Source organism: Anabas testudineus, chromosome 17 (assembly GCF_900324465.2).
Source record: "Anabas testudineus chromosome 17, fAnaTes1.2, whole genome shotgun sequence".
Taxonomy (NCBI): Eukaryota; Metazoa; Chordata; class Actinopteri; order Anabantiformes; family Anabantidae; genus Anabas; species Anabas testudineus.
Genome location: NC_046626.1, coordinates 1,207,075 through 1,235,016, shown reverse-complemented (window position 1 = coordinate 1,235,016; position 27,942 = coordinate 1,207,075). Strand labels below are relative to the sequence as shown.

Sequence of the window (27,942 nt, the reverse complement as noted above, 5' to 3'; positions counted from 1 at the left end):
TGAGTTGTCCCAAACATTTTATTACAGCTCCCAGAACAGATCATTTACAGAAAACTGACACTTCAAATCCCCTTTAAGAAATCCACTGTCACCATCATCATTTCACAATAATTTAATCAGCATCGTCAGCATCTACAGGACACGAATAGATCTGCAGACTGCAGGTTATGATTGACAGGCAGCACTGTGAGGCAACAGCTAAATGAACCTCATCACTACTTAGTGTACCCTGACGTGGCGTGCTGGTAACGACCTGTCCGTGTATCACAACCCTTACAGCATGTGTGTGACTTGTCAGTTTCACTTGTTGGCTGCAGTTTGAATAGCACTGCTCTTCCTATTGTTTGTCCTGAAATAGTGTAGTTCCTTAAACCTGCCTGTCACAAACTGCTTATGGCTTCGTAAAAAGCTTTTTAAAAGCATTTTAGAAAATTACAGGTTGTCTTTATTTCTCAAAGCTTTAAAAAATATTCCTTAAAAAAACTCTAGAAGCTCTCTGTAAATATAGACAAGTTCACATTGACTTACAAAGTGTTAGTAGGTGGAAAAGACACGCTAGTGTTACAGAGGAAGAACATCCAAGAGGACATCATACAACTTCCCCACACCACTAGAATGTGCTGCACCCTTAAAATCGATCTGGAGGTTCTGGAAATTCGTTCCCACGTCATCAGAAACAGACTACTTACTGTCAGTATCTTGTAAGAAATGTTTGTCCCCAAACCAGCATAGTGTCACAGCTAGACCTCATCTGATACCAGCTGATGTTTGTACGACAGCAAGACAAAAAGAAGATGTCTATCTGCTCTAACCTCCAAAATAACATTGCGTGTGTTTTTTTCCAATTACAGAGGAAATGAGGCAAACAGATCACGTCTGGTTACAGTTGGACCTCCACAGGAATTCAGCACCTGATCTGTTTAACCCTCTGTGAGCCAGAAATAACAGGTTCAAGAAAATAAGAGCTGGGTCCCACAGGGTTAAAATGCTTCAGGGCTGCATTAATTAGCCTCCACATTTAGCTGGTGAAGAGTATTTGACACCACAGTGACAGTTCTGCACTGATCACAGTGTCCAAATTAACATCACAGTTCAAATATTACAACTTCAGTTAAAACTGATTTGATGGTCTGCTTAGATTGTCTTGGTAACCATATCTGGAAATATGATAAAAAATAAAAGCTAGGAATGACCAGACGCCCCCCTACACACACACACACACACACACACACACACACACACAAGACACAAGATAAAATGAAAGTCTCCAAACTACATTATTACATTAACAGCTCACACAGAAAATGGATTAGTAAAAGATTTGTCAACACACTCATCCCAGGTTACAGAAGGAATACATGCACACAAAGACATACACACTTTCTGAGTTCATGTGCTAGCATATGGCTCATCGACACATACTGAGTGGTAAAGAAACTGGCTGGGGTGAGGCGGGGAGGTGGGTGACAGACAACACCACAGTTTTGCATAGAATCCACAACACCAAAACCAGGAAGAAGGTGAACTGAGCTTTTCTAAACGTCTGTATGTCCACTGCAACACCATTTCACAATAATACACTTGAAATGTGTTTTGCCTCCTTTAAAAAAACTTTGAAGGAGGGAGGGAGAGACAGCAGCTGAGAGTGGATGTGTTCTGTAGTGACGCATCTTTACTCATTGGTTTTAGCGTCATACTGCTCTGCAAAGACATTGAGCTCCAAGAAGCTACGTCACAGTGAGAGGCTTCAAAATAAAGTTCAGTGTTGCAGTTCTTGCTGATACAAGGCTCTGCTGGACTTGCTGTGCAAGCAGAGCCCATAGACTTCACACAGCCTGGACATCAGGCCACGGACACACAGAACTCAACCACCCTGAACAAAACTGGATCTTCTTGAAGAACTGAACAGCAAACAAATACTCAAAAAGGAGGTGTAAAAAAGAAGTACCATTAGTAAACAATTCAACCAATATCTCACACGATGACACTAAAAAAAGAAAACTTGAAGTAAGGTGTGAAAACAGAGGGAGCGGAAGAAAGGTAAGAGGGCGGGGGTATGGAGAGAGGAGAGTGTTGTCATAACGACTCAATTGTTTCTCTGGAGTTGGAGAGATGCATCATCGCACACTCAGGTGGTGCTGATGCACCGTCAGTGGGTCCCTGCTCCGTCACCACGACAACTGCAACAGGCTCTACGTTTCTATGGGAAGAACAAACAGGAGAAGGAACATGTTCATTGTCACCGTTTCATTTGTTGACATTGACTTTATACCGTCAGACATTGTTCTTGTCCTTGTTTCCCTTCTGTACAGACTTTATGTTTTACGTTTGTACAGTTGTGTACATACGAGTGGTATGCCTGCATTTATTTTAGTTTATTAAAGTACCCATGTTATGAAAAATCCACTTTTTGGTCACTTTGGTACATTTCTATGACTCTATGGTGCACATTAACATACACCAAGTACTGTATGTAATAAGTCCACTCAGACCTACTTTTACATTTTCCAGTTTTGTGGAAACCAGTCCTTGAAATGTCCATTCAAAGTCGACATCGAAATGACGTCTTCTCGAATCTCAGGGACCCAATCATTCGTCAGGCGTGGTCTAAACACCGCCTACAAGAACCTCAGCCGCATTTGGCCATTGTTTTTCCTCACTACAGCTGACTTACTCTGCAAACAGCAGCAGAGCACAAAGCACGGACAGAGCTCACTTGTTGGACGTATGGACGAAGTTCCAACCCGTTCATGGCTGCAGGATTCACTCCAAGACTGAAGCTCAGAGATGGACTGATTGTGAACGTCTGTGATCTAAACCTGTGTCTCATTCAAAGTTTGAAGCCATAAGTGGTTACTGCGTTAGCTTATTCAATGTAGCTAAATCATCTAATGTGGTCAATGTTAGCTTCTCTCAGACTCTGGAGCAGGAGAGATTTTCAGGCCAATTATACAGTGGGACAGTTAAGATGTCCTAGAGACATTGTGTGAAATGCTTATCTGACACCATTAAAACTTGCAGCCTGCAGTGCAGCTCAGCTGTATCTGCTGCTACCACAGATTCTTCATAGTCTTGTGTTGTGTGTCCTTGTTTTGGTTTTTTCCTGCACATTCATGGTTCACAAACATCACATATGTGTCTTCAAAGATGAGGGCGGAAAATCCACATCAAAACTGGTATTTCTGAATGGGCCTGTTTGCACACCATGTTCAGACTTGCTGCCACTTGCTAGGATCTATACGGTTTTCAGCAGGACAATGTACAGGCACATTTTGGGGACTCTAAGGACCTCTTTTTTAAGCTCCAAATGACAAATAATGGATTTTTATATAACAGTTTTTTGTTTGACAAGTCGCAATCAAACAGTATGCACAATGCACAAGAGAAAATAGTTAGTGAGAACGTCAAGATTAGTCAAGAACTTAGGAAAATGACATCCTGGGGATTTGACAAAGGATCAAGATGCATTGTGCTTAATGAAACATCCTTTTTCAAACAGCGTATAGCATCTACTAATTTATTTCAGACTTCTGCACATATGCATGAGGAAATTAAAATGGTAAAAAGATTCTACCTGAATATTTTGTACACTGAGTTTGCCAAGTGTCAGAATGAGACATAACTGACACCTATCAGTACACTTACTGGTTCTTCTTTTCATAAGATATTATTTGTTTTTTGTACTTTTTAATAGAATCTGAAGAAGGATTTACTGCACTAGTCACTACTTTCAGTGGATCAAGAATGCAGATCGTTGTCAGGCTACATATAAGCCAGCTTTGATTTTAGTTTGTTCAAATTAGCCACAAACTTGCTGAGGTGAACACACAAGCAGGGGATGAGAGATGAATTTGTTACTTTATTTACTTTTACTTTCTCCTTTAGTTGACTCATCTAATAGATTATTACTTCCATTGACTTTTAGTCACAAAGGTTTTTTTGCCTATAGCCTGAAGTAAGCAGATGCTCACCTGACTTTGCGTTCTCCTCCCTATCCATTCTACAGAGTGAAAATGCTAATCTGAATCCACACATTTGTCTGCAGTGGTTCCACTAATACTAATACTAACACTAACAGCTGCAGCATGAGACTTTTTCCTGCTTTCAGGGTTCACACGCTTTCTAGTAACCAAAAAAAACATTGCATATGTTTTTTTTTGTCAAAGCAGCCAAAGTGCAGCTCACTATCAGCTCCACGTAGACAACAGACATTTTCCTGCAAACAGATAAACATTACAGATTTATTGCATAATATTTCGTAAGTTTGCATTGCTAGACCATGATAACATGCAGGAGGAACACATCCTCCTGTTAATTCATATTTAACTACTTCAAAGTTTGCTTCAATATGTCCAAACTAGTGGCAAATTTATGCTTAACAAAAACTAAACAGGATCAGTGAGTTCATTGTGGAAAATATTACTGAATGTGTTTTCCACCATCATTAACACTGGCTTTAACATAAACTATTTATAAAAACACTGGAAATATGTAGTAGAAAACACACAGTTCATGTTCATCGATGACTTGATGACTTCTCCATAACACTCAGTGTTATTCAGTAGTTACATGTAAAAAGCTGCAGCAGCCACATGTGCTCCAACAAGATGCTGAATCTTACAAAAAAAGACTTTTTAGCTGTTCAAACAATCTGCGCTAGAAGTTTCAGGACATTTTTGTAACCATGACCATGAACACTGAAAACACCTCAACAAAAGGAAAAATCTTTCACACACAGCTGCTTAGACTATTTCTGTCCCTTCCCGCCCTCTTGGATTACTGTTTTATTAAAGCCTAACTCCCAATTTTGTCACTCATTCCACATTTGGAATGAGTGACAGTGCTTCAGTGCTTCTGTATTTGACACCTTTCCAAGCATAAAATATTGAGTTAGTGATTCCTCCTACTGGGCTGTAAAGTCACACACGTCGTGACTGTGTTTTACCAGGCATCAATTTTTCCCTAAATTTTGTTTGCACATGAGCACTGCAACACATGTGAACACTTGCAAGCACAATAATGATTAAAAATAACATTTACCTGTGGGCTCATCCTGATTGTGCTCCACAAACTCTGCCAGTACAAAGAAAAAACATAGATAAGTACATTTTTTCTCCATCACCTTAGGATGGTTCTTTACTAATCAAGTGTGTTTGTCTGTACATGGGTACCTACCTTCTTCTGCCACCTCTGCTGCCTCCTCTGCTTCTTGCTCGACTTCTTCTGTCTCTGTGATGGTGGAGAAAAATAAACATTTGACCCAGTGAACAACTTCATGTTGCACAGAAAGGAACACGGTGCTACAGCATTAGCACAGCACATCCTCCGGAAGTCATCCATGGGTCTTTAGCTCCAGTGCAACATGCTAACAACAAGGCACCATCTTAATAATGGCGAATTTCTCAACACTTCAAGACATAAGACAAGACTTCTTTCTCTAAATAATGCTACTAGCTACTACTACACATCCACACTACAATGTGTACTTATGTCAAATGTTGTTTTCTGTTGAACTATAATATTCGGTTCAGTTATCAGCATGAAGTTACGATTGTAACGCTACTCTATACAGTGGGAGACAGGCTGCATCCAAGGAAGAGTTTAAGCTGCTTAGATAGTAGTGGAATAAGATTTATGGCCAGAAACTCAGTAACTTGCACTGAATAATTCCACTGGACAGAGTCAGTAGCTTGTCGTTTTGATACACTTTGATATTCATTTGGCTCACTCAAACTAATCTGTTGATTGATGAGATTCAGAGGTGCTATTATCTAGTTAGTAACCGTTTCCCCCTTTCCAGCCATTGTGCTAAGTGGCTGCTGGCTACAGCTTTTTATTTAAAGAGGTTCTGCACCGATTTGGTATAGTCTTGTCTTTTTTTTTCTTTTTTTTTTTTAACTGTACAGCTACTTACCTGGAACTGTTTCATCTTCCACCTCTTCCTCTGGAGCAGCCTCTGTGTCAGCTACTTTTGTCTCTGCTGCTTCCTCCACCATCTCCTCTAAGGGAGCAGTGTCCTCTTCAGCAGGTTCCTCTACAGTTTCTTCTGAAGGATGTGTGTCTTCTTCTACAGCAGGCTCCTCGGTAGGTTCCTCTGAAGGTGCTGGCTCATCTTCTTCAGCTATGTCCTCCACAGTTTCTTCTAAAGGTGCTGGCTCATCTTCTTCAGCTATGTCCTCCACAGCTTCTTCTAATGGTGCTTGCTCATCTTCTTCAGCTATGTCCTCCACAGCTTCTTCTAATGGTGCTTGCTCATCTTCTTCAGCTATGTCCTCCACAGCTTCTTCTAATGGTGCTTGCTCATCTTCTTCAGCTATGTCCTCCACAGCCTCTTCTGAGGGTGCTGCCTCTTCTTCTTCTTCTACTACCTCCTCAACAGCTTCTTCAGCAGGTTCCTCTGCAGGAGCCGTCTCCTCTTCTTCTGCTACGTCCTCAGCAATGTCTTCAGTAGCTACCTCCTCGTCAGCAAGTTCCCCAGCAGGTTCCTCTTTTTCTTCTATCTCCTCAACAGCTTCTTCAGCATCTGCCTCTTCTTCAGCAGGTTCCTCTGCAGGAGCTGCCTCCTCTTCTTCAGCTACTTCCTCCACAGCTTCTTCTGTAGGAGCACTCTCCTCCTCTACATTCTCTACCAGCTCATCAGCAGCCTCCTCCTCCTTAGTTTCCTCTGCAGCCTCATTAACTGACTCCTCCTTCTCTGAAGCCTGTTCTGTAGCCGTTTCCTCCACCTCCTCCACAGTGTTTTCCTCTGCAGGTTCATTTGCCTCTGTAAACTCAGTTGTTTGTTCATCCTAGCCAAATGTAAAACAATAGTCATTTTTATTTGCAGTTAAAAAAAAAAAAAAAACATGCCAGCACAGTGTATCTAAATTACAATGCAACAAAAAAATAAATTACACCTCCTCCATTGGGACGTCCTCCTCCAGCACCTCTGGATCCTCCTCAATCACCTGAAAATTAAAAGTTTACACTTGTATTTAAGAATGTTTAAAATTCAATTCAATTCAATTTTATTTGTATAGGACTTGGTCATTGTCGCAAAGCAGCTTTACACAACCAAAGAAACTATGGAAGTTTACATGAACAGTAAATGTGTATGAATCCGATTGTCTAACAGATTGTTTATTGTATAACCAATTATGTTTAGAACTATTTATTTGTGAAAATAACCTTTGGCAAACATGTTTCTACAAATGTGTGCATTTGACTCGGTTCCAAATGCAGACATTTTAAAAAAGCTGTTCGAACCTCAGGAGTTCCCACAGGCTCTGGCTCGGGCTCTGGTTCAGGCGCCTCCTCATCAACCTCTTCTACCTCTTCTATTACCTCAGGTTCAGACTCTTAAGGGGCAAAGCAGAAACACTTTTTTCAGCTTTTCAGATTCTCTTACACACAAACCTAGGTATCAGAACCTACCTCTAAGCCTAAAACCTTGTCTTAACCTCCCAAAACACTCTTTGCACTTTTGAGGACAGACTAAAATATCCTCAAACCATCCAATCACACCTACACTTTCAACATACAGTAAGATAGTAAGTTAGACAGTAAGTTACTTAAATACACTGTAGTGTATCATAACTGCATCTGACTGCATGAATGCTCTACAATTTCCTAACAGTGATGTCACATGAAGGCATTTAAACTCACATACCTGGTGGTGGTGCAGAAGCATCCTTTGCTAGAGCAGCTTCTATTACATCTTCCACAGGAATGGGGTCAGGCTCAACGACAGCTGAGAGGCAAAAGGGGTGATATTGAAGGAAAACATAACTTATGTCTGAAAATGAATGTGGTATGTTGTAGTAATAAAAATGTTCCATTTGTCTGTAAAGGAACATTGAACAACTTGCATTCATTTGACAGCAGAAGAATACGATGTATAGCTTGTGTTTTATTTTGGAAAGAAAACATATTTGAATAGCCGTCTATCCTCAGCCAGTAGACTTTACTCACACGAGACATTTTGACTTGTCAAACGGTAGTGTAGCTGATAAGAGGCACACATGGAACAAACACTGCACACTGATCTGGGCTCTGTGTGGGCTGCCTGATGGAAGTCACAAGAGGGCTCTCCTCTCCTTTCTCCAAATATCACCATTGCATGTCATTAACTTTGTGTCTTCTCTCTCTCGTAGTTGTGTTTCCTCCTCTGTACCTTTCTGCAGGTATCCCAGTCCTCAGAGCTATATGTGTTTGTTGCTTCTTCTTGTTTTTTTTTTTTGTTATTTTGTTTGTATACAGTTGTATTTTGTAAGTTGTTAATCCTTACATTGTAAAGTGCGTTGAGATGGCGTTTGTTGTGATTTGGTGCTATATAAATGAAACTGAATTAAATTGAATTGAACAGTGTGTGGACTGTCTGCTGGGACGCTAATTCTGAAACTAGCTAACAGCAGTGTGCCGATATCAGGCTGTGGTCTTGTTGACACCAACGGTGCAAGTGAATTAATAAGCAGACATTCAGCGTCGGTTCTGTCTGTGCCGATAATAATCATCAAAGTGGATGTCTGTACTGCAGTATATGCTACTTACAGTATGTGCCAGTGGATCAGCATTTTTAACAACTTTGCACATCTATATAATCCAATCCTGAAATTTAACTGAACTGGGAGATCAGTGCAAATATCCAGCCCCGCTCGTTTGCTAGAAATATTTCCAGGACAAGAGAAAAGTAGATAACCCTCTCTTGCTAGATAAAACAGGTGTTCTTCATATTAAATTATTCATTTTGTTATCAAAATAAATAAAATAAACTTAACACCCATATAAGTTACTGTATGCATACGGTTTCTGAACTGAAGGCACATTGTGAGGTTTTGGTATCCTGGAGGTGCTGCCTGTACCGTTACTGATGCTGACCCACTTGTGTTCCTTCTTCTCCACTAACCAGTGTTTCTCCACACTGGTGTGTATGAACGTGCGTTACCTTCTGGTGTGGGTTCGTGTTCAGGAGTCTCCACTGGGGCAGCAGTTTCTTCTCTACGGGAAGCGATGACATCTTTCTCTTTCAGACCTATATGAGATGATGCACATATTGTAGGCAGGAAACATTTATATGTGAAATACAGTTTATAGGCGATTCCCAACTCCTTAATTGCATCCACATTTACTTCACTTGTGTCTTAGCTCCTCCCACTAACGTTCCATGGAAGAAAAAGATGAACCGCGAAAACAGCATTTTAGAGAATTGAGACATCCACTACTCTACACCAGAGGATAATCTTGGGTATCCTGGCTTACCCGTCCTCAAACATAGTTTTTCGCTCCTCACACCCCCAGAATGAAACAAGGAGGATGGAGGTGCACATCACATTCCAGGGCAAGTGAGGACTGATCAGTTAAGGGAATTGAGACTTACCCTATGTACTGTGTGTGATTTTAGTGAGTCCTTGATAAAGCACATATTATATATAAACCAATATTTTGTCATTTGCTTTGAAAACTGTAACTTGTATAGGCCTTTTTTCTTCATATTTTGTGTTTCAAATTATGTTGGGTTCATTTCACATAGGTAAGATCAGTCACCTAAAACATCACTTTTAATCAAACCATCTGAAAGAGGCATGGGTTTTCTTTTACTGACTAAGTCTAGTGTGATATCCCATCATATTGTCAAATTATAGCTAGTCTTAGTTTGTTCTTAAAGCTACATTATGCAAATTCTGAAAATGAAGCTGGTGCCAGAAATAGCAGCCAGTTCAGTTAATGCAGGAATCAGGAGCATCTTAAACTGCTAGGTTACCGTATACTTGAGAATTACGCACGCACGTGCACACGACAGAAGGAAATGGATCCAAAGATTTTATTGACAAAAGAAAATAGAACATTTCTACTAGTGTAACACATAACCTAAGTACAAAAACTCACTTCTTGTCATCTGAAAAGAAACTGATACGTTAGATTTGATTTCAGTGTAGTCAAATCTAAATGTGAACACCAAAAACACTTAAGGAGCATCCTGAAGTGCTCTGACCATTTGTATGCCATTTCTCCTATGATTCCCAATCATATTCCCCTCATGCAGCTGAAGGATAAAGGAGCACCTTGAGCAGGAAAGACTGAGTTTACTATCTAGCTAGCTCCATCTAGACCATGGCCAAAAATAATGACTATATTTGCCTCACTTCATGCCAGTCTAGTTGAAAAAAAACTTTCCTGGGGGATAGCACCAAAGTTTTAGCAGGGATAGCAAAAAATATATTTTTGATGCATTACTTGAAAAACATGAAAATACTTGATGAATGTTGTCTAAACAGCTACACATTTTAAAAAATCTCGAATCAAGAATTGAAGCATAAGTAGAATAAGTAACAATATTATGAATCTGACCAGACCTTTAGTACTTCAGTGCTTTTTGGTATTTGATACTAGTGATGGGGATATTTTGGTCAATATCAAAATGACTGATACGCAAAGCTCTAACACTTGCTTCATCTCCTCTGACTTCCTCTCTTGCCTTCTCTGTCAGGTTTCTCAGCTCTGCTTTTCTTTTTTCTTTCCCTTCACAGACTCCTTCCCTCTCCCCTTGTTCTCCTCCTGTGTTTTCCTGCCCTCCCCCACCAACTTCTTCTCTGACTTTTCCTTTTTCTCCCCTTCTTTCTTTAATTTCTTGTCCCGTTCCTTTTCATCCTTGCTCTTCACTTCCCTTTTCTCATTTGGTTGTTTTGCCTTGTCCTTCCGCAGTTTCCCCACAGTCTTTTCCAGGTCTTCTTTCTCCATCTCCTCTTCCTTCTTCAGCCTGGAAACCACTTTTTCCTTTGCTCTGGCTATTATTTCCTTCCTCCCCAGCTCCAGCTCCTTCTGCTCCTCCTCTTTGGCCAGTAGTTGCCTGACTTCAGCCAGAGCCAGCTTGGCAAGCTTCTTGGCCTCCACACGTTCGTGGATGATGGCCAGCTGCTGCTTTAGAGCCTCCCGAAGCTTCCAGCCCACATTCTTTGATGGAGATGTTTCTGGGGTGGATAATTAACAACACTGTTTGGCGTTTTCCCCACTCGTAAATGAGTGGTTATAAGATGAAGACCATGCTCAAATTTAGTGTTATCAGACATCACTACACATCAAGCAGGTGAGTGCATGTCTGAGGAAAGATATCGAGCATATTTAGCCACAGCAAGACCAGACTCATGCCATATTCCTTTTACTTTCACCTACAAGAAGTATGGAGACTTTGTATATGGTATAACATACCAGCATTCTACAAAGACAAAGACTTATACATGTTTTGCAAAAATTTAAACAGAAAGGCAGTCTAATACACTGCTGAGGTTTAACAAGGGTTATTGATTGCATTGTCAGAATTAGGCCAAAAATCTTTAAATCTCAGCAAATGTATTAAGAACTACTTTAACGTGGATCCGGAAGGTTTTAGTTTATCAAATAAACACAGTTGGAATTGCTTTTGTATCCACAACGAGATGCGAGTAGTTAAAGCTTCAGCCATTAGCCCACGCTGTAAGAAGCACCATGCATGATGATACCTTTCTTAGCTTGTCTCCTGACTGTGTCCCCAGGTGTTTCTTCTTATATTATAAAAGACAAGACAGGAGTTACAACACTGGACTATTGTCCATGTAATACCCGTCATTATATACCATAAAGTGATTAGTCCACTTAGAGCATTCATCATTTCTACCGTCCAATATCAGTTGCACAAGTCAGATCCAGATCTTAGTATGCTCATAAATGTTGCATAAAGCTCAACTCGGTCTCTGCAAAAGCAAACCAAACTGACCTTTTGCAGCAGAATCACACCGTTTCTATAATTTAACATTGCAAAATATTTTACAACAAGGAAAACTAGTTTCTGTGATGGACGATCAACAACACTGATGGATGATCAACAGACCTTTTTCGACAGCATTCAGACTGGTCATAATGGGAAGAACATTTTAAACAAATGTCATCCTAGTAGTGCCGCACACAAAAAAAAAAAACAAAAAAAAAAAAAAACAAAAAAAAAATGTCAGCAAATGTAATCACAAATATGTCAGCCTGTGCAATTATATAACTGCAAAAGGTGCAATTTAATTTAATAAATAATATTTGTCCTACAGATTGGTTTTCGTATGCTTTATGTTCATTTGTTTGCAAGTTTGATTTGAGAAATACACATTTCAACATGATCATTAAATCTGCATTTTCCTTAATAATCAAAAGGATAACATTTGCTCATTAAATCGCACATTGAGATATATTGCAGAACAATTGTAGTAGGATGCTTTGTTTTGTTGCTGTTTTTGATGCTTTGTAAGAGGCTGTATGGTGAAACTAAACAAACCTACTTGGCAAATCCATAAGCCATGCAAGGCTTCTTTGCAAGATTCAAAAATGGTCCATTACAGGATGTAGTGGGGAAAAAAAATAACTATTTCAACGCTGTTTATTAGTTTTAATTAATTTTCTGTTTAAAATAATTTGTATAAAAAAAAATATTTTCTAGAACAATCGGAAGCCATAGTTTGTCCAGTTATGATTTCCCCACCACATAAGGTTGGTTTGTATTAACAGGTCAAAGCCAGCAGCCTACCTAGGCCTAGAGATGCAGCTCTCATTGCTGCCAGATACTTAGTTCCTCTGGTTCCAGCTTTTTTCCTTTCTCTCCTCTTGAACCTAGGCACTGGGAGTTCTGGCTGAACTGGGAATACAGAGTTATAATATACAAATGTATTATGCCTGAAACTGACAAAGGAGGTCTTTACAAAAGTGTCTTTTTACTCAATTCAAGGAGCATGTCAGAAATGCTTCAATTCTGAGAAAAACCTTTCTATTAGAAACATCTTGAAAAATAAACAGTAAACTTAGATTATATAAATTAACAGGGAAAAAATAAGGGATTTTACAATGTTAATGCTACTGTTACAGTAGATATTATGAAGCACAAATCAAGTAACATCTATATATTTGCAGGATCTGAAGGGTTATGCTACTCTGAATCTACTGTATGAAATGGCTAATAACTGAGGCAGGAGAGGATGATGTGCTCTGTTCCAGTAAAGCCAGTGAGCAATGAACTCAGCAGATTGTCATGCAGACATTTATGTGGTGGTACCTCGGTCTCTGCTTCTCTTCTGCTCTTCATGTTCTCTACTCTTATTAGCTGATGGTAAAATTAGAAAAGAACACATACGGATGATAGGAGATAAATGTTACTATATATTATGAGCTTAGTATACGCAATACCACATGCAAGACAAGGCAATAGTAGACTATAACTTACTGTCCTTATATCACAAAGTCAACTTCAAAACAGCTTGAACTGCAGTCAGTGTAATTACATGACCTCTACAATGGGCTCCTGACCGTATTCCAGTTTGACAATTTGCACTTTAAAGCCAATTTGGCAGTGAAGGCAATATGTCAATCAATGGACCTGGAAATATTATGGAGGAATTATTATAGATTTTGTGTCATAAAGGGCACACAAAACCAGTAATATCATTTTTCAGGGTCCAATTTTTTTTTAAATGTTACCTTATACAGAAACAGTCAGAGTATGGACTTGTACACCTGGTTTATCTTGGGTGACAGCTTTGTGTTTAAACGGCACCATGTAGATTATTCTCTCTTTACAAAGTAAACCTGGAGTCACCCCACCCCAGAGCAGGACTAGCCTGTTTCCAAATCACACATCATATGTGCATTCATAACAGACAAGTTCACTGCAAACCTTATGACACAGAAACACACCCTCTGTCGCATGCACAATACACTTGTATGCAGGTGGTTTCAGCTCTCTAAGCTTGTAGCAGCAATTAGATTCAAGCACGATGAATCAAACAAGCCTCCTTTCTGCATCACACCCTTGTCTTGCAGTGCACTCCTCTCTTACCTTTAACCCACAAAATAACAAACCAGAATGGCCACAAAATTAAATCTCAGGTTACACAGGCAAATGTTAAGCCTAACTTCTAACTACCTACGGCTGGTGTAAGACATACCTATTTATTCCATTTAATTGAATTAAATTGTATAACATAACCAGCTAAACAATATGAATCCAATGCTCAATTCCTATAATGTATACTCAGCCAAAAAATAAATAAAAAACAAGAGCAATTCTTGATGAAGTTCCCTCCGCCACATTTATTAACATGCCATCTGTACCCAGACACAGGCCGCGGTTCATCTGCCAAAGAGGATCACATCACACGCAGATACCTGACAGCATCTGTATTTGTTGGTGGATTTGTTCCTCTACTTATAAGTACATAACACTATGGGATCTGCCTTATTACAAGCCATCAAGCATGCACATAATGCATGTAGCTCTGTTGACATACTTTTATTAGTAGCAGTAGTAGATACCTCAACAAACCCAAACACAGTACATTCCAGGTATAAAATCTAAGTGACTAACACATATGCCTTTGTCAGCGCCTACATTGGACATACAATTAGCCAAAAGAGAGTTAATATTAGCATCATCAGTCAGTGGCACTGAAGCTTTCCTGCACGTTTATATAGACTGACCACTTTATTAGGTACACTTGTGCAAGCTAATGTTCTATTATGAGTTCTACTTTTGCAAGGTAATTCTTGTTTCCCTTGAAAGTGTTACTAATGTTTTGGCCACAATTTTTACATAAATGAGGGGGACAAAACATTTGAAACAGAGCTTCATATAATGCACTCTAGCATGACTCCACCACCCTCTATGACCTCAATAATAAAAATATAACGGAATTATCACCTTTCTGAACTGTTGACAGTTTCAACACAAACTGAGAAATTGTAGCCTTGTAAAAGCAGAACCCATTATAACTAGTGAGTATATGTGCATATTTATGTGCACATTCACTGAGCCTGATGACTAGTCTGATAGACGTGAGGTACATTGATTGAGGTGGTATCACAAATCAAGAAATATATTTTTCAAAATGGCACCAGTACAAGCCTGGCAACTATAGTAATCTTAGTCACAATTACCAATGTCTTTCACATTGGAGTAGTCCTTATGGTCTTTCTAACATATGCTGCCATATGGTTGTTTTTAGCTTCTTGTTAAATTAATTCAATTCAATTCAATTCAATTTTTCAATTAGTAGCTTAGATTGTAGGGACAGGTTAGAGAAAGAACCTTCAACTAGATTTATTTTTCATTTCCAGTGTATCTATCGCAGCATTCGCTTTTGTGTGTTCATAGCAGGTAAAAATTGGGTCCAACACGAAACAAGTTTAAAAAAGTAGAAATTCATACTCCTAGTCTATGGTAAAGGTTTCCAGCATCAGTGTTTATGACATGCAGCAATAGCACAAGACTAAATGGCATAAAGGGACAAATTAGCATTTTGCATTGTTCAGTCCTCCTGACTGTTGCCAACACAGTTGTGAAGAAGAGGACATTTTATAAGTAAGAATAAGAGTAACAATAAATGAAAAGTAAGACAGGGCTTAGAAAAGTGTTCCTGAGTACCAAATTGATATTGCAGCAGAAGGGAACTGACATCATAGAAAACATCAGGATTTCACTTTCTCAAGATTCTGCTGATACAAGAATGAAGCTTGTTTGACAAGTTTGAAGGTATTTGTGAACTGCAGTTATGTGGGACCTGGGATAATGTGGGGCACAAAGCCCGAGGCCAGACTGGAACCAGACTGGAAATATTTATACTCAAAGTTATTGGTCAGGTTGCAAAAACCTGCAAAAGTAGAAGAGAAAATAGAGTAGAACATGGTTCCTGACAATGTGGCTTGGGCTGTTGAGGCCCTTGAGTTCAAAATAAGTGCATTAAAAAAATAATCAGCCTGCAGTTGCCCTGAGGTTACTGGTTTTGGAGGCCGACTATGACGATCTTCTGCCCCTGATTTCCATCATTTTTTGCACCTCTTCTTCTGACTCCTCCATCATCTTCATCTTCCTCATCCTCCTCCTGCAGGTCCACAACTCTTTCTGAGGCACTCTGCTGCTCCTCCTCCTCCTCCTCTAGGGGCTCAAGGGGGTTTATCAGACCATACAGGAAAGTGAAGAAACCATTTAACCAGTCAGATCCAGCCTCGTCCACTTCTTCTAACCAATCCAGAACCTTGGATTCACCCTGACCATCACCCTCACTGGTCAGGCCTACGCAAAGGGGGGGTGGAAGGGTAGGGGCATGTATATATATATATATGAAGGGAAAATTTTGGAGCATAATGTATGGAAAGGTGGAACAATGTATGGAAAGGAAGAAAAAACTATTAAAAATGCAGGAAGAAAGGAAAGTGTGATCAAATGGAGAAAATGGATTTAATGAAAGAAAGGGAGGGAAGGAAAGAAGAGGAAAAGGTAAGAGAAGTGTTAAGCGTAGGTTAGGTAGCAAGGGATCTACCTAGGCTCCAGTATAAGCAGTTGGAGTTTACTCATGACCAACAAATTCACCTAATGCTAGCTAAAGCTATTTTGTCCAGACAGTGGGAGAGTATGTATGTATGTATGTATGTATGTATGTATGTGTGTGTGTGTGTGTGTGTGTGTGTGTGTGTGTATGTATATCTATCTATCTATCTATCTATCTATCTATCCACACATACAAAAAGAAAGAAAACTGAATCTGAGTTTTCATTTAATGCTCAATTTTTTTTTTTAAAGTCTGCATATGTTACAGAGTTTCTATGGTTCTATCATTTTAGACAAAGAAATTTAAATATAAGCATGCACACACATACACACACACACACACACACACAATACAAATGCCTATAATACAAGGCATGGGCAGAAAACAGAACCACTTCTCTAAATAATGATAGATTCAAATTGAAACAACTGATAGAACAGAGTAAAAAGTAAAAACCACCGTGAAATGGTACTTAAGGGCAGGAAAACCTGAGCATAGATTGCTGTAAGTAATGATGCTGTTATGCTACATTTTTCTATTAAGAGCAAAGTGCTTGTTTTTTGCAGCTGATTCACATATAGTAGGAGGAGGATACAAGGTACATGGCAAAGGCAGGGTAAGCCTAAGGAGGTCTTGCCTAAGGACCTCTACTGGAGTTAGGCCACAGCCGGGTTTCAAACCCCAGTCTACCGCATGAAGAGACTTTAAAAAAAATAAAATAAAATAATAATCATCATCTAACTTGCAGCCAAGTGCCCAATAGGAATAAGAAGAACACTGAAGATGCATAAGAACTTTGTTTTATCAAACTCCTACCTGTATTAAATGCTTTCAGTTTCACAAAACTGATAACCCTTAAACTATAGTTCTACTATACAGATTTGGGTCTTAACAGTGCAAAACGTTTCTATTGTCTAAAGACTTGCATTGAAGCTGCTTAAATTTAAAAAAGGTACATCATCTCAACCAGTGACCCTGATGAACCTCATTAGTTCCATTCTTTCATTTGGTTGTTTGATAGTCCCCTTCAATTAGTTACAGCCTTACTACAGAACACCTACCTTGAACTCTGAGAAATAACCCACACTCAACATCACAAGGTCATTTTGACCAGTAGATAAGTGTTTGAGGAGCTCAGTTTTCACTGATTAAATTAGTCTAGTTATATTATTGTAAATGCAAGAGAATGCCTTTTTGTGTTGTCAGCAAACAAAACACACATTATTAAGTGGCCTGCAGAAATTCTTATAAACCATGTCCCTTGTCCCTGACAATAAAGTGAGATTTCCAAGATATTTATCATTGGGGACATATTGTATGTACAGAATATGAATAGGAATATAATTCCTTTCTTTTCTGCAGGACACTCATCGGCACATTAGTTGTACGTTAGAGATTATGACTTGCCTAGCAGAACTTTAGCGTCCTCAACATCAAAATCGCCATCGCCATCTGTATCGTAGGCCACCAGTTTTCCTAGAGCAGAGATAAACATGATGGTTTTACCATTTGAGCTCACAAAGTCACACTGTTCATAGCTATACACTTGAATGCATTATTCAACACAAAATACAACACTGGTGCAAAGTTTCACATTTTTTAAGTCTATATTAACAATATTATGCCCGTATGTACATATTGGTCACTGTGTTCCTTCTTTCAAATAAATGACTTCCAATATATACGAACATAGATATAATTTATTGGAATGTTATGTGAAAGACCAACACAAAGTGGCATACAATTGTGAAGTAGAAAGAAAATTATACATGAGTTTATTTATTTTTTACAAATAAAAAAAAACAGAAAAGTGCAGTGTGTAAAAGTATTCAGCCCAAATACAGCTGTTCTGTGACAGCCTCTGTGGTTTGTTAAGAGAATATTGGGGAGCAAACAGCATCATGAAGTCCAAGGAGGACACCAGACAGGTCAGGGATAAGGTTGTGGAGAAATTTAAAGCAGGGTTAGGCTATAAAAAGATTTCCAAAGTTTTGAACATCTCACGGACCACTGTTTAGTCCATCATCCGCAAATGGAAAGAGTATGGCACAGCTGCAAACCTACCGAGACATGGTCGTCCACCTAAACTAACCGTTTAACCTGAACAAGGAGAGCACTGATCAGAGATGCAGCCAAGAGGCCCATGGTGACTCTGGATGAACTGCAGAGATCTACAGCTCAGTCAATACTTTGCCCCCCTGGCAAAGTATTGACTCAGGGGGGCTGAATACTTTTACACACTGCACTTTTCAGTTTTTTTTTTTTTTTTTTATTTGTAAAAAATAAATTAACTCATGTATAATTTTTTTCTACTTCACAATTGTATGCCACTTTGTGTTGGTCTCATAACATTCCAATAAAATATATTTATGTTTGTGGTCATAATGTGAGAAAATGTGGAAAGGTTCAAGGGGTATGAATACTTTTACAAGCCACTGTATTTGACAAATTCAAAAGGTTTTAACTTCATTTAAATGTACCTACCAAACCATAATTCAAACCTGATTTACTGCAGGACAACATCTGCATTCCTCCTGTTAGTTTGAACAGCAGGAGCAACTATGGCTGCTACAAAAATACATTAATGTGCAAATGAGCATATTAACTATTGTTGAATGAAAGACGTGAAATAATAGGTTCATATCCTTTTAAGAGATACGCCAAGTTTGTGGAAGACTTAGCAATTATCCAACACTGGAGGGTAACTTACAGTATACCATCTAGTAAAAGTCACACTCAGCTAAAAGCTTGGTGATTTCTATTAAATAGAAAAATTCAGACTAAGAGCACAAACACCGAGTGACTGAGGTCAACAGTAAAGAAGGATCAATACAGTATACAGGAAAACCTCAAAATGTTTTGTTTAGTTACAATAAAAAAGCAAAAAAAGCCATACTGGCAGAGCTATTGTTTACAACTGCAACATTATCCACATATACAAAAGTACAACTATACACATCTAGATTATTCAATTTAAGGCAATAGTTAACTAATAAAGACCCTAATAGTGATCAAACTTGTTAGTGTTCATCAGCCCATAATGTGCATGTTCAGAAAACGGCACAAAAATATTGGCAAGTGACAACCATTGTTAATCCAGGGTTGATACAGGGTATAACAGAAGTATGTCTAATGATCTTTACCTTGCAAGGCCTCAGACAGGTTAATTTGCAAGCCTTTAGCCTTTTCTGCATGCAAAACACAAAACAGACATATTGGGGAAAAAGCAATAACAAAATCCATAATTCATCAATCAGTATCAAATACTACACAGGCAAGAAAGCTGAACATTAGTCATTAGGCATAGCGATGCAAAGTAGTGACAAGAAAGCAGAATGGCAGTGTTGTGAGGTAGGTCTGTGTTAATAGAGTAAATGTAATCACCATTATTATGATTTACCACCATCTGTAACAATTTGATGATGGCTGATTATTTGCATTCTCTTCCCACAACTACTTGCTTTAAAGCAAGATTTGTTACGTGTGGAATAGGACAGAGGAGAAAGTGGACTCATGTTAGGTTGGTATTGACAGTTCATCCAATGTTAGCGTTCTGACAAGGGTAAATATAAGTTACTTGTGGGACAAATGGCAGATGTCTTTGTGGACTGATGACATAAGCACAATTAAGATAAAAGTCAAATTAGCTGCTATTACTAGACTAGAGAAAAGAAAAAGACATTAAACTGCTATTTAAGAAAGATGGATGAATGTGTCACACTGTACTCACCGATGACTCCCTGATAGTCAACCAGGTCAAAGTAGACCATGGCTACAGATGTCCAAACACCCAGCAGGGCCAGGACAATGAACCAGGTGAAGAAGCTGCTGCTTGACCCAGAGTCTGCCTTCTTCCCATTTTTATTGGCAGACTGGGGTTTAGCATTATCTGCAACACAAAGGCAGTATATGGTCACATTCACATGTAGACTCAAACCTAATTCAAACCATACAGGAATATAGAGATACTTTGAATGTTATGATAGTTATAATGTTATGATAGTTATAATGTTAACCAACTAAATGTGGCAAAACATGTGAGGAATCCTACATCATTTACAGTTTTTCTACTAATCCCTCAGAATTGGCTCTGGGTAAGGAGCAGAGGCAGCGGCAATAGAAAGAAGGAAACAACCCAAAAGCTATTCCGGAGTTGCTGATGACATCCCACAATGCATGATGAGAGAATATAGTAGCGGAGAAAATGAACAGGTGTTGAAGAGCACTACATGGTCCTAGGACAAATATCAGACACATATACAAGACAAATATCCAACACACATAGAGCATACAGTATACCTTGTACAGATTATTATGGTGGTAAAAGGTGGCAATGATGTTAGCCACACACACCCTAAAACCACTGACACCCTAGTTAGAGCTGCTAGTCTAAGATCAACGTTTGAGTAACATACAGAGTTACATACATTTCTAGTGTAACTGCACAGTATCATTATTGCTTCTTTCCTGAAAAATACTGAGGTCAGGGCAACATGTTGCATTTACTCTATTCTGCAACCTAAAAGTGGACTTTAATGTTGGTGAAATATGTTCTGACCTGATAGAACCAGGTAATATTCTGAGTTAAAATACATAAATACCAAGCTACAGCTAAGTCCTTCCAGGCTGCAAGGACCTTCCAAAACAACCACTATATTCCATATTTCCATAAAAATGCCATATCGCTTCATGCAGTATTGTGTGGTGATAATTTGGAATGTGCTTATGCACTGCTGACAGAACACTCACTAAGCCAACAAGACAGAAAACTAATACACAAGCAGTAAGTTGAGAGCTTGGCTCCAGGACAAAAAAACTGGAGCTTTAAGAAAGTTCAAGCTTAATTTAAATCTAACTCCTTCGCCCTGCAACCAAACAACCATTCCCACACAATGACCTCCACACTGCTTTGTCCTTCTCAGCTCTCCAGTCAGCAGCACTTGACAGACATTTTCCTCACCTTGCATTTTCTTAGCAATGACTGTGGGGATAGCTTTGGCAACAGCAGGAGGGGCAGACTCTACCAAGGTCCCTGGATCACCCATCCTGTTGGCCTGGCTTGCTAACTAGCCAAAAATTGTCACAAAGACCTGACCCACACAGTCTGAGGTAGGAGAACACAGCGGTCTTGCAGCCTAGCAGTGTGTCCCTCCTTTCTCTGTTGACTGGCTACCTTTCTCATGCTCATCTGTCACTCATCCTTTCTCACTGCCTTTTTTTCCTCTGAGCCTGATATGGTTCTGGAGGTCAAAAACTGCTATTTATAGTGCTGTTAGACCAGCTGGCCCTGACACACAGCAAGAGAGGGAACAACACAACCATGAACATCACTGCCAGGCCAACGGGCCACTGGCAGCTTTTAAAGGACAACCCCCCTACCACTCGCTGATCTAAAGGATTATACAGTCAGATTTAATGTCCTCTGTAGCGCTGTGTCATCAACCCAGGTAATTAATACTTGTACAAGCCTTACTTCTATTTGCTGCTTTGACACCTGGGTTCTGTTTCAGGTGTTTTTCCATTTTCCACATTTTGATCTGTTCTAGCAATGGCAAAGCAGGAGACAAAATCCAAACAAGGAAACTGCAATGTTAGACTGTGGAAGACATTAACAGGAGAGGACAGAAGATTCCTCAGGTGTGATATGATAACATACAAACTCAACAGCTACTATGACTTAGCAAATAGAACTGAGATTAAACCACACACAATGCAGCAAAACATGCACAGTAACTACACACACTGCCATAAACATTAGGGTTGGTAATGAATTTGAATGCAATTACAGGATGCACATTATAACCAGAACCTACAGCAACATCTAACAGCTCTTAGCACAATATTACAAACAGAAACTCTAGTGCCATCAGTGTGTTGGTTTTGGAGAGCATTCTGACCAATAAATCTGAAAATTGTACAGCATTGCAATAGTTTTCTGAAGATTACCTGTATGCCATATGCTACAGCGATGTAGATCAGGCCAATAAATAAGCCGCAGGGGTGTTGCTATACCTGCATGTCGACATAATTAACATAGCAAGAATTTCAAGTTGACACATTCAGGTCCTTATTATGGCAATTAGCAACACTTTTTTTGGAGTGAATAAAACAATGGGGGAAGTAAGAGTCTTGTTCTTCGCCTCGCAACACAACAAACTAATTCAACAGAGAGGAACACATTAACACATCATATTAGACAAGCTCAAAGTGGACTGCTACTACGTATTTTGTACTAAACAGCAGAAATAAATGCCATGCTATACCTCCACACATGTGCACGCACACCCCAAAAGACACCATGCAGTAACATACCGCTTTGCTCTTCTGTACACTCCATTCTCAAATGATGACAGCAGTTAATTTACACACACACACACGCATGCAGACACAGTCTTCTTTTCCAAATAAATGGCAAACTCTCTAAACCCAGTCTCTTCTCTGCGACACTCTGTACACAATGTTCAGTCTGCGCAGCTCCTCTCAAGTCTTATGTAAGGGCGGCTGCTGTGTGCACCGCCTTCAAACTTGCTGCTCGTCCCTCAGGCTTTCAACTTGCATTCTCGTGTGTGCACACATGCAGATTTGTATACATTCCAAGAGCACACATTCTCTAACCTTTAACCCTGCTTGCTAAATGGTGACCTCTAAATCATGGCTAACTTCAAAAGCAACTGAATTCCTCTATTTGTGAGAGCATCTAAAATACACACACATTTACACTCATGTTGATAGAATCCCTTTGTCGAGATTTTCCTAAAACAGTTGGCCGATTCAGTTGCATTGTGCCTGAATCTGTGCTAGTGCACAGTGCATTCCACTGAACGAGGCCCTAATCTAGGCACAACGGAAAAAAGGCAGGGGACAAATACCCATGTCTGGTTTTGTTGTGAGAAATCTCCTGAACAACACTAGTGTTAGCTAGTTGGTGACTGTACTAGCATTGGGTTAAATATGTTATACCAGAAGCTGGCTGGCAGCAATTAGGCTAATCAAACAGAGCACAGGCATTTCAGCATTTTACAAGTTGAAAACTTCAAAGCCAGGAAATTTCAAATGATAATTTAGATTATGTTGTGCATACTTCTATTACTACTATTACTACTATTGCTACTATTTTAGTGTTTTCGTATAGTGTATTTATATTTTACAATGCATTGTTTTAACATCTAACTCTTAAAGAATGCAGGAAGCCAGATATGAGCATCACTGGGACACAAAGAATATTTCCTGCCTTACTTCCAAAGAATGCAGCTGGTAAAGCAAACTGGGAACTTAACCCCAGTGTCTGTGTAGCATTTTCATTCAGATAAGAGAAGACAACAGCATGAAGGCAAAACCTTGTCTCTAACACAACACAACTTCATGCTAGGTGAAGTTTTTCATGTCTGTGATTTGGAGTAGTAAAAGAACAAACACTGCAAATGCAAAGGACAAAACACAGCATCACACATCAGTCCCAGTGGAACAGATGAGGCTGTTACCCTTCTGTCTCTGTATACTTCAGCAACTCAAGGTCCTTTAGAGAGGAGGAGGCCTGAGGGATTTAAGTGACACATAATGTAGAAAATAAGAACAGTCATGGTAAACGGGAAATAACTTATTTTGTGTGAAATGTAAATCTAGTATAAAACCAATAAAACAATAATCCTTTGTCTTGTACTGTCAGTAAATCATGATTTAAACAAAATGATTAGAACCCCTTGAAATAATTTGGGTTGAAAGTTTCTAAATTGTTTAGAAATTGTTCAAAACATCCTTCATAGCCAAAATAAATAAGTCACTGTTTTAAGTGTTTGATTACATAACTAAACTCAAATAAATAAAGAAACTCCTAAAGTCATGTATTAAACAAACTTTACAACAAGTCCACTTTGCTTTTTGTCTGCATAAATTGAATTTTTTTTCATGTGAGTAAATGCTTTGGCACTGCATAGTTTTACTGAGTTTCCCAGAGATTTCCAACCAAGCGACTCGTAGTTGTACAAGTGTCTTACAGTTTGTATCGACATACACTCTCATTGACCCACAAAGCCACGTGTCAGTGTGGAATTCATCAACAGTAAAGTGCAGTAAGAAATTCTAAGTAGCTTTGGCACACACCGACACTGTGGCGCACACACCGACACTGTGGCGCACACACCGACACTGTGGCGCACACACCGACACTGTGGCGCACACACCGACACTGTGGCGCACACACCGACACTGTGGCGCACACTAACACTAACACTGTGGCGCACACTAACACTAACACTGTGGCACACACTAACACTAACACTGTGGCACACACTAACACTAACACTGTGGCACACACTAACACTAACACTGTGGCACACACTAACACTAACACTGTGGCACACACTAACACTATTGCACACACTAACACTATTGCACACACTAACACTATTGCACACACTAACACTATTGCACACACTAACACTAACACTATTGCACACACTAACACTAACACTATTGCACACACTAACACTAACACTATTGCACACACTAACACTAACACTATTGCACACACTAACACTAACACTATTGCACACACTAACACTAACACTATTGCACACACTAACACTATTGCACACACTAACACTATTGCACACACTAACACTATTGCACACACTAACACTATTGCACACACTAACACTATTGCACACACTAACACTATTGCACACACTAACACTATTGCACACACTAACACCAACACTAAACACATATCCATCAGCAGAACCTTTTACACTCGATGTCACAATCAACTGAGACACAGCAACAGGAGACCGTGTTGGGAGGAAAGGACACATGCTGATTTACGTCACACACTGGATCCGCGCCATGTCATGGATGGGACTTCCTGTCTGCAGAGGGAGACCCCCGCTCCACGTCTCACCCCACCCTCAGTGAGCCACACTGACACGTGAGCACTGGACTGAATGGGGGGCGGGGTGCGCGCACACATTCTGCCACATTGCTGGTGACGACCAGGCCTGTTTGTAGTTCACTTCAGCAACGGAGCCTACAGACTCAACTCTCCCAATAGCGTTATATAAACCCGCATGAGAGGAGGCTGGCGTGCGAACCAGCGCGGCACACTTTAATCCCAGGAGCCGCAGTCGCCATGGTCAACCGGGCAGCACACCGGAGAAACAGCTGTGTAACGTTAACGGCGACGGTAGAGCAACAGTACTATGACGCGGTGAGGCGCAGCGCTACCAGCGTCTGTCGGGTCCGACTCCGAAATGCTAGTATTGGCAAAATGAAGACAGGACTTCGTGTGGAAAAGTGGAAGAGGCTGACAGGACCGCAGAGTCGTGTTCCTGCATTAGGTGCCTTGAACAAAGAGTTTTCGTGCTACATAACCCCAGGTTAAGCCCAGCTAGCTCAACCAGTTCACTAACACGAACAGGCACCAACGTCGTGTTCTTCTTCTAAGTCGCATTAGGTGAGCTAACCTGGACGAGCCAACCTGGACGAGCCAACCTGGACGAGCCAACCTGGACGAGCCAACCTGGACGAGCCAACCTGGACGAGCCAACCTGGACGAGCTAACCTGGACGAGCTAACCTGGACGAGCTAACCTGGACGAGCTAACCTGGACGAGCCAACCTGGACGAGCCAACCTGGACGAGCTAACCTGGACGAGCCAACCTGGACGAGCCAACCTGGACGAGCCAACCTGGACGAGCTAACCTGGACGAGCCAACCTGGACGAGCTAACCTGGACGAGCTAACCTGGACGAGCCAACCTGGACGAGCCAACCTGGACCAGCTAACCTGGACCAGCCAACCTGGACCAGCTAACCTGGACGAGCCAACCTGGACGAGCTAACCTGGACGAGCTAACCTGGACGAGCTAACCTGGACGAGCCAACCTGGACGAGCCAACCTGGACGAGCTAACCTGGACGAGCTAACCTGGACGAGCTAACCTGGACGAGCCAACCTGGACGAGCCAACCTGGACGAGCTAACCTGGACGAGCCAACCTGGACGAGCTAACCTGGACGAGCTAACCTGGACGAGCTAACCTGGACGAGCTAACCTGGACGAGCTAACCTGGACGAGCTAACCTGGACGAGCCAACCTGGACGAGCTAACCTGGACGAGCCAACCTGGACGAGCCCCGACTGAAGGAGTCTCTGAATGGAGCGACAGTGAAGCTGAAGTCAGTAACACCTCCATTGCAACTTGATAGAATGAAAAAAGAACAACAACGCACCTTTGGCTTTGGAGTGACCCTTAGCGCTCTTCTTTGGAGCCATGGCGATACAGCTCAGTAGAGAAAGCAGTAAAATAACAATAGATGGAGCGAGTTTGCTGACGGCTGCGTCTCTAACACAAGGAAAGAAATGAAAAGTGCTGCTGCTGCTTGATAAAACGGGGAGCCACTTTAAGACTGACAGCTGTCTTAACCAACGGCAGGCCCGTCACTGAAAAGTAGGCGGTGCCGGGTAATTTCCATACCAATCAAATCGTAGAGGCGTCGGGCTTATTCAAACGTGTGGCTTGTCTATTCTTTGCCCCGCCCCCGTGCTCCTCTGGAACGTGGCAAGATGGACGCTCGCTGCTGTCGCGTTGTTTCCATTTTGTCGCCACTCGCTTATTGATATTTCAAACTACAGCAACTGTACATCATAATGACAATTAAACTTTCATTTCTATTTCTATTTAAAGTTTAGCTAGGAAATGCTTCCCTCCCTTTACCACATCATTTATTATTCCACTGGTTCCTCTGAGCCTACAGCACCTAGCTGTGGTGAAATCATCCAGAAGGGTTCAGGTTCCACACACCATCATCTAGAACCATATTCTTATCTGACAAACACGTCTCACATTTGGTGAGCTCACTGGGATGAGTTTTGAGGTTGGGGGTGTGATCTGAAAAGGCCAATTCTCCCACAATGATGGAGAATGATGACGTTTAATTGACCTAATCCCTGTGTAGGGTACTGATTTGGGGGTGAACAGTGATCTAATCACCTGAATGGAATTTGCATCATGGGCATAGGTCATATATGACCTGAGCGACTCCCACAAGTAAACTGTAATGTTAAAACCTGTACCATCTCCATGTGCAGGTTTGATCTGGGGGAGATTCAGATACCATCATAGCAATAAGATTCTGTTCACACCAAACTATTTAACAGAAAAACAAGCTACTCTGTTTGAATCAGGATGTTAGACAATGTTGGTTTACTGCAATATTAAGTTGTAGGAATTAGGTCATTGGGCATGTTCCAGTGTACAATACATACAAAGGGACTAGGGGGGGTTTAGGAGTAGATTAACTTGGTCCCATGTCTCAGTCATATCTGTACTTACTTGAAGAACCTAAAATTCTTAAAGGCCCTGATCATTTCCTCAGTCAATTCTTTTTGGTTCTTCATGGCTCATGTAAGCACATTCTTCTTGTGCAGAGTGTTTTTTGTCTGTCAAATTTAAAGTAGCTCTAGTCCACAGCTCCAAACTAACTTTCTTAACAAGACTGCAGGTATGCTTGCACGCTTTTTTGAGGTCATTATTCCAAGGGTTCACATACTTTTCCACTAGCCCTACGAGGTTTGTATGGTTGTTTTCATGGAAATAGACATGGAAGATCAGAACTTCTTTGAGTTATTATTTTAG

At 40.4% G+C, this 27,942-nt stretch overlaps 2 protein-coding genes across 4 annotated transcripts; both read right to left on the bottom strand.

Moving 5' to 3' along the window:
• Nucleotides 1–27,863, bottom strand: LOC113171650 (fibrous sheath CABYR-binding protein-like). Of its 3 annotated transcripts, none has more exons than XM_026374158.1 (12): nucleotides 26,537–27,862; nucleotides 20,044–20,202; nucleotides 19,457–19,501; nucleotides 17,721–17,789; nucleotides 8,924–9,010; nucleotides 7,649–7,729; nucleotides 7,246–7,337; nucleotides 6,897–6,947; nucleotides 5,915–6,788; nucleotides 5,176–5,229; nucleotides 5,041–5,073; nucleotides 1–2,200 (listed from the first exon to the last, which is right to left on the bottom strand). In XM_026374158.1, exons 1-12 carry the CDS (start codon nucleotides 26,577–26,579, stop codon nucleotides 2,193–2,195), a joined length of 1,596 nt encoding a protein of 531 aa, XP_026229943.1. In that variant the 5' UTR covers nucleotides 26,580–27,862; the 3' UTR covers nucleotides 1–2,192. The 3 variants fall into 3 exon arrangements, with proteins under 3 accessions (XP_026229943.1, XP_026229944.1, XP_026229945.1); XM_026374159.1 differs by lacking the exon at nucleotides 26,537–27,862 and adding an exon at nucleotides 22,626–22,778; XM_026374160.1 differs by lacking the exon at nucleotides 19,457–19,501 and having other exon boundaries at nucleotides 26,537–27,863.
• LOC113171651 (eukaryotic translation initiation factor 5B-like) lies at nucleotides 9,021–13,036 on the bottom strand. The gene is made up of 3 exons (XM_026374161.1): nucleotides 12,524–13,036; nucleotides 11,475–11,516; nucleotides 9,021–10,946 (listed from the first exon to the last, which is right to left on the bottom strand). The coding sequence occupies exons 1-3, from the start codon at nucleotides 12,546–12,548 to the stop codon at nucleotides 10,471–10,473; spliced, it is 543 nt and encodes a 180-aa protein (XP_026229946.1). The 5' UTR covers nucleotides 12,549–13,036; the 3' UTR covers nucleotides 9,021–10,470.
• Nucleotides 27,864–27,942: the final 79 nt, after the last annotated feature.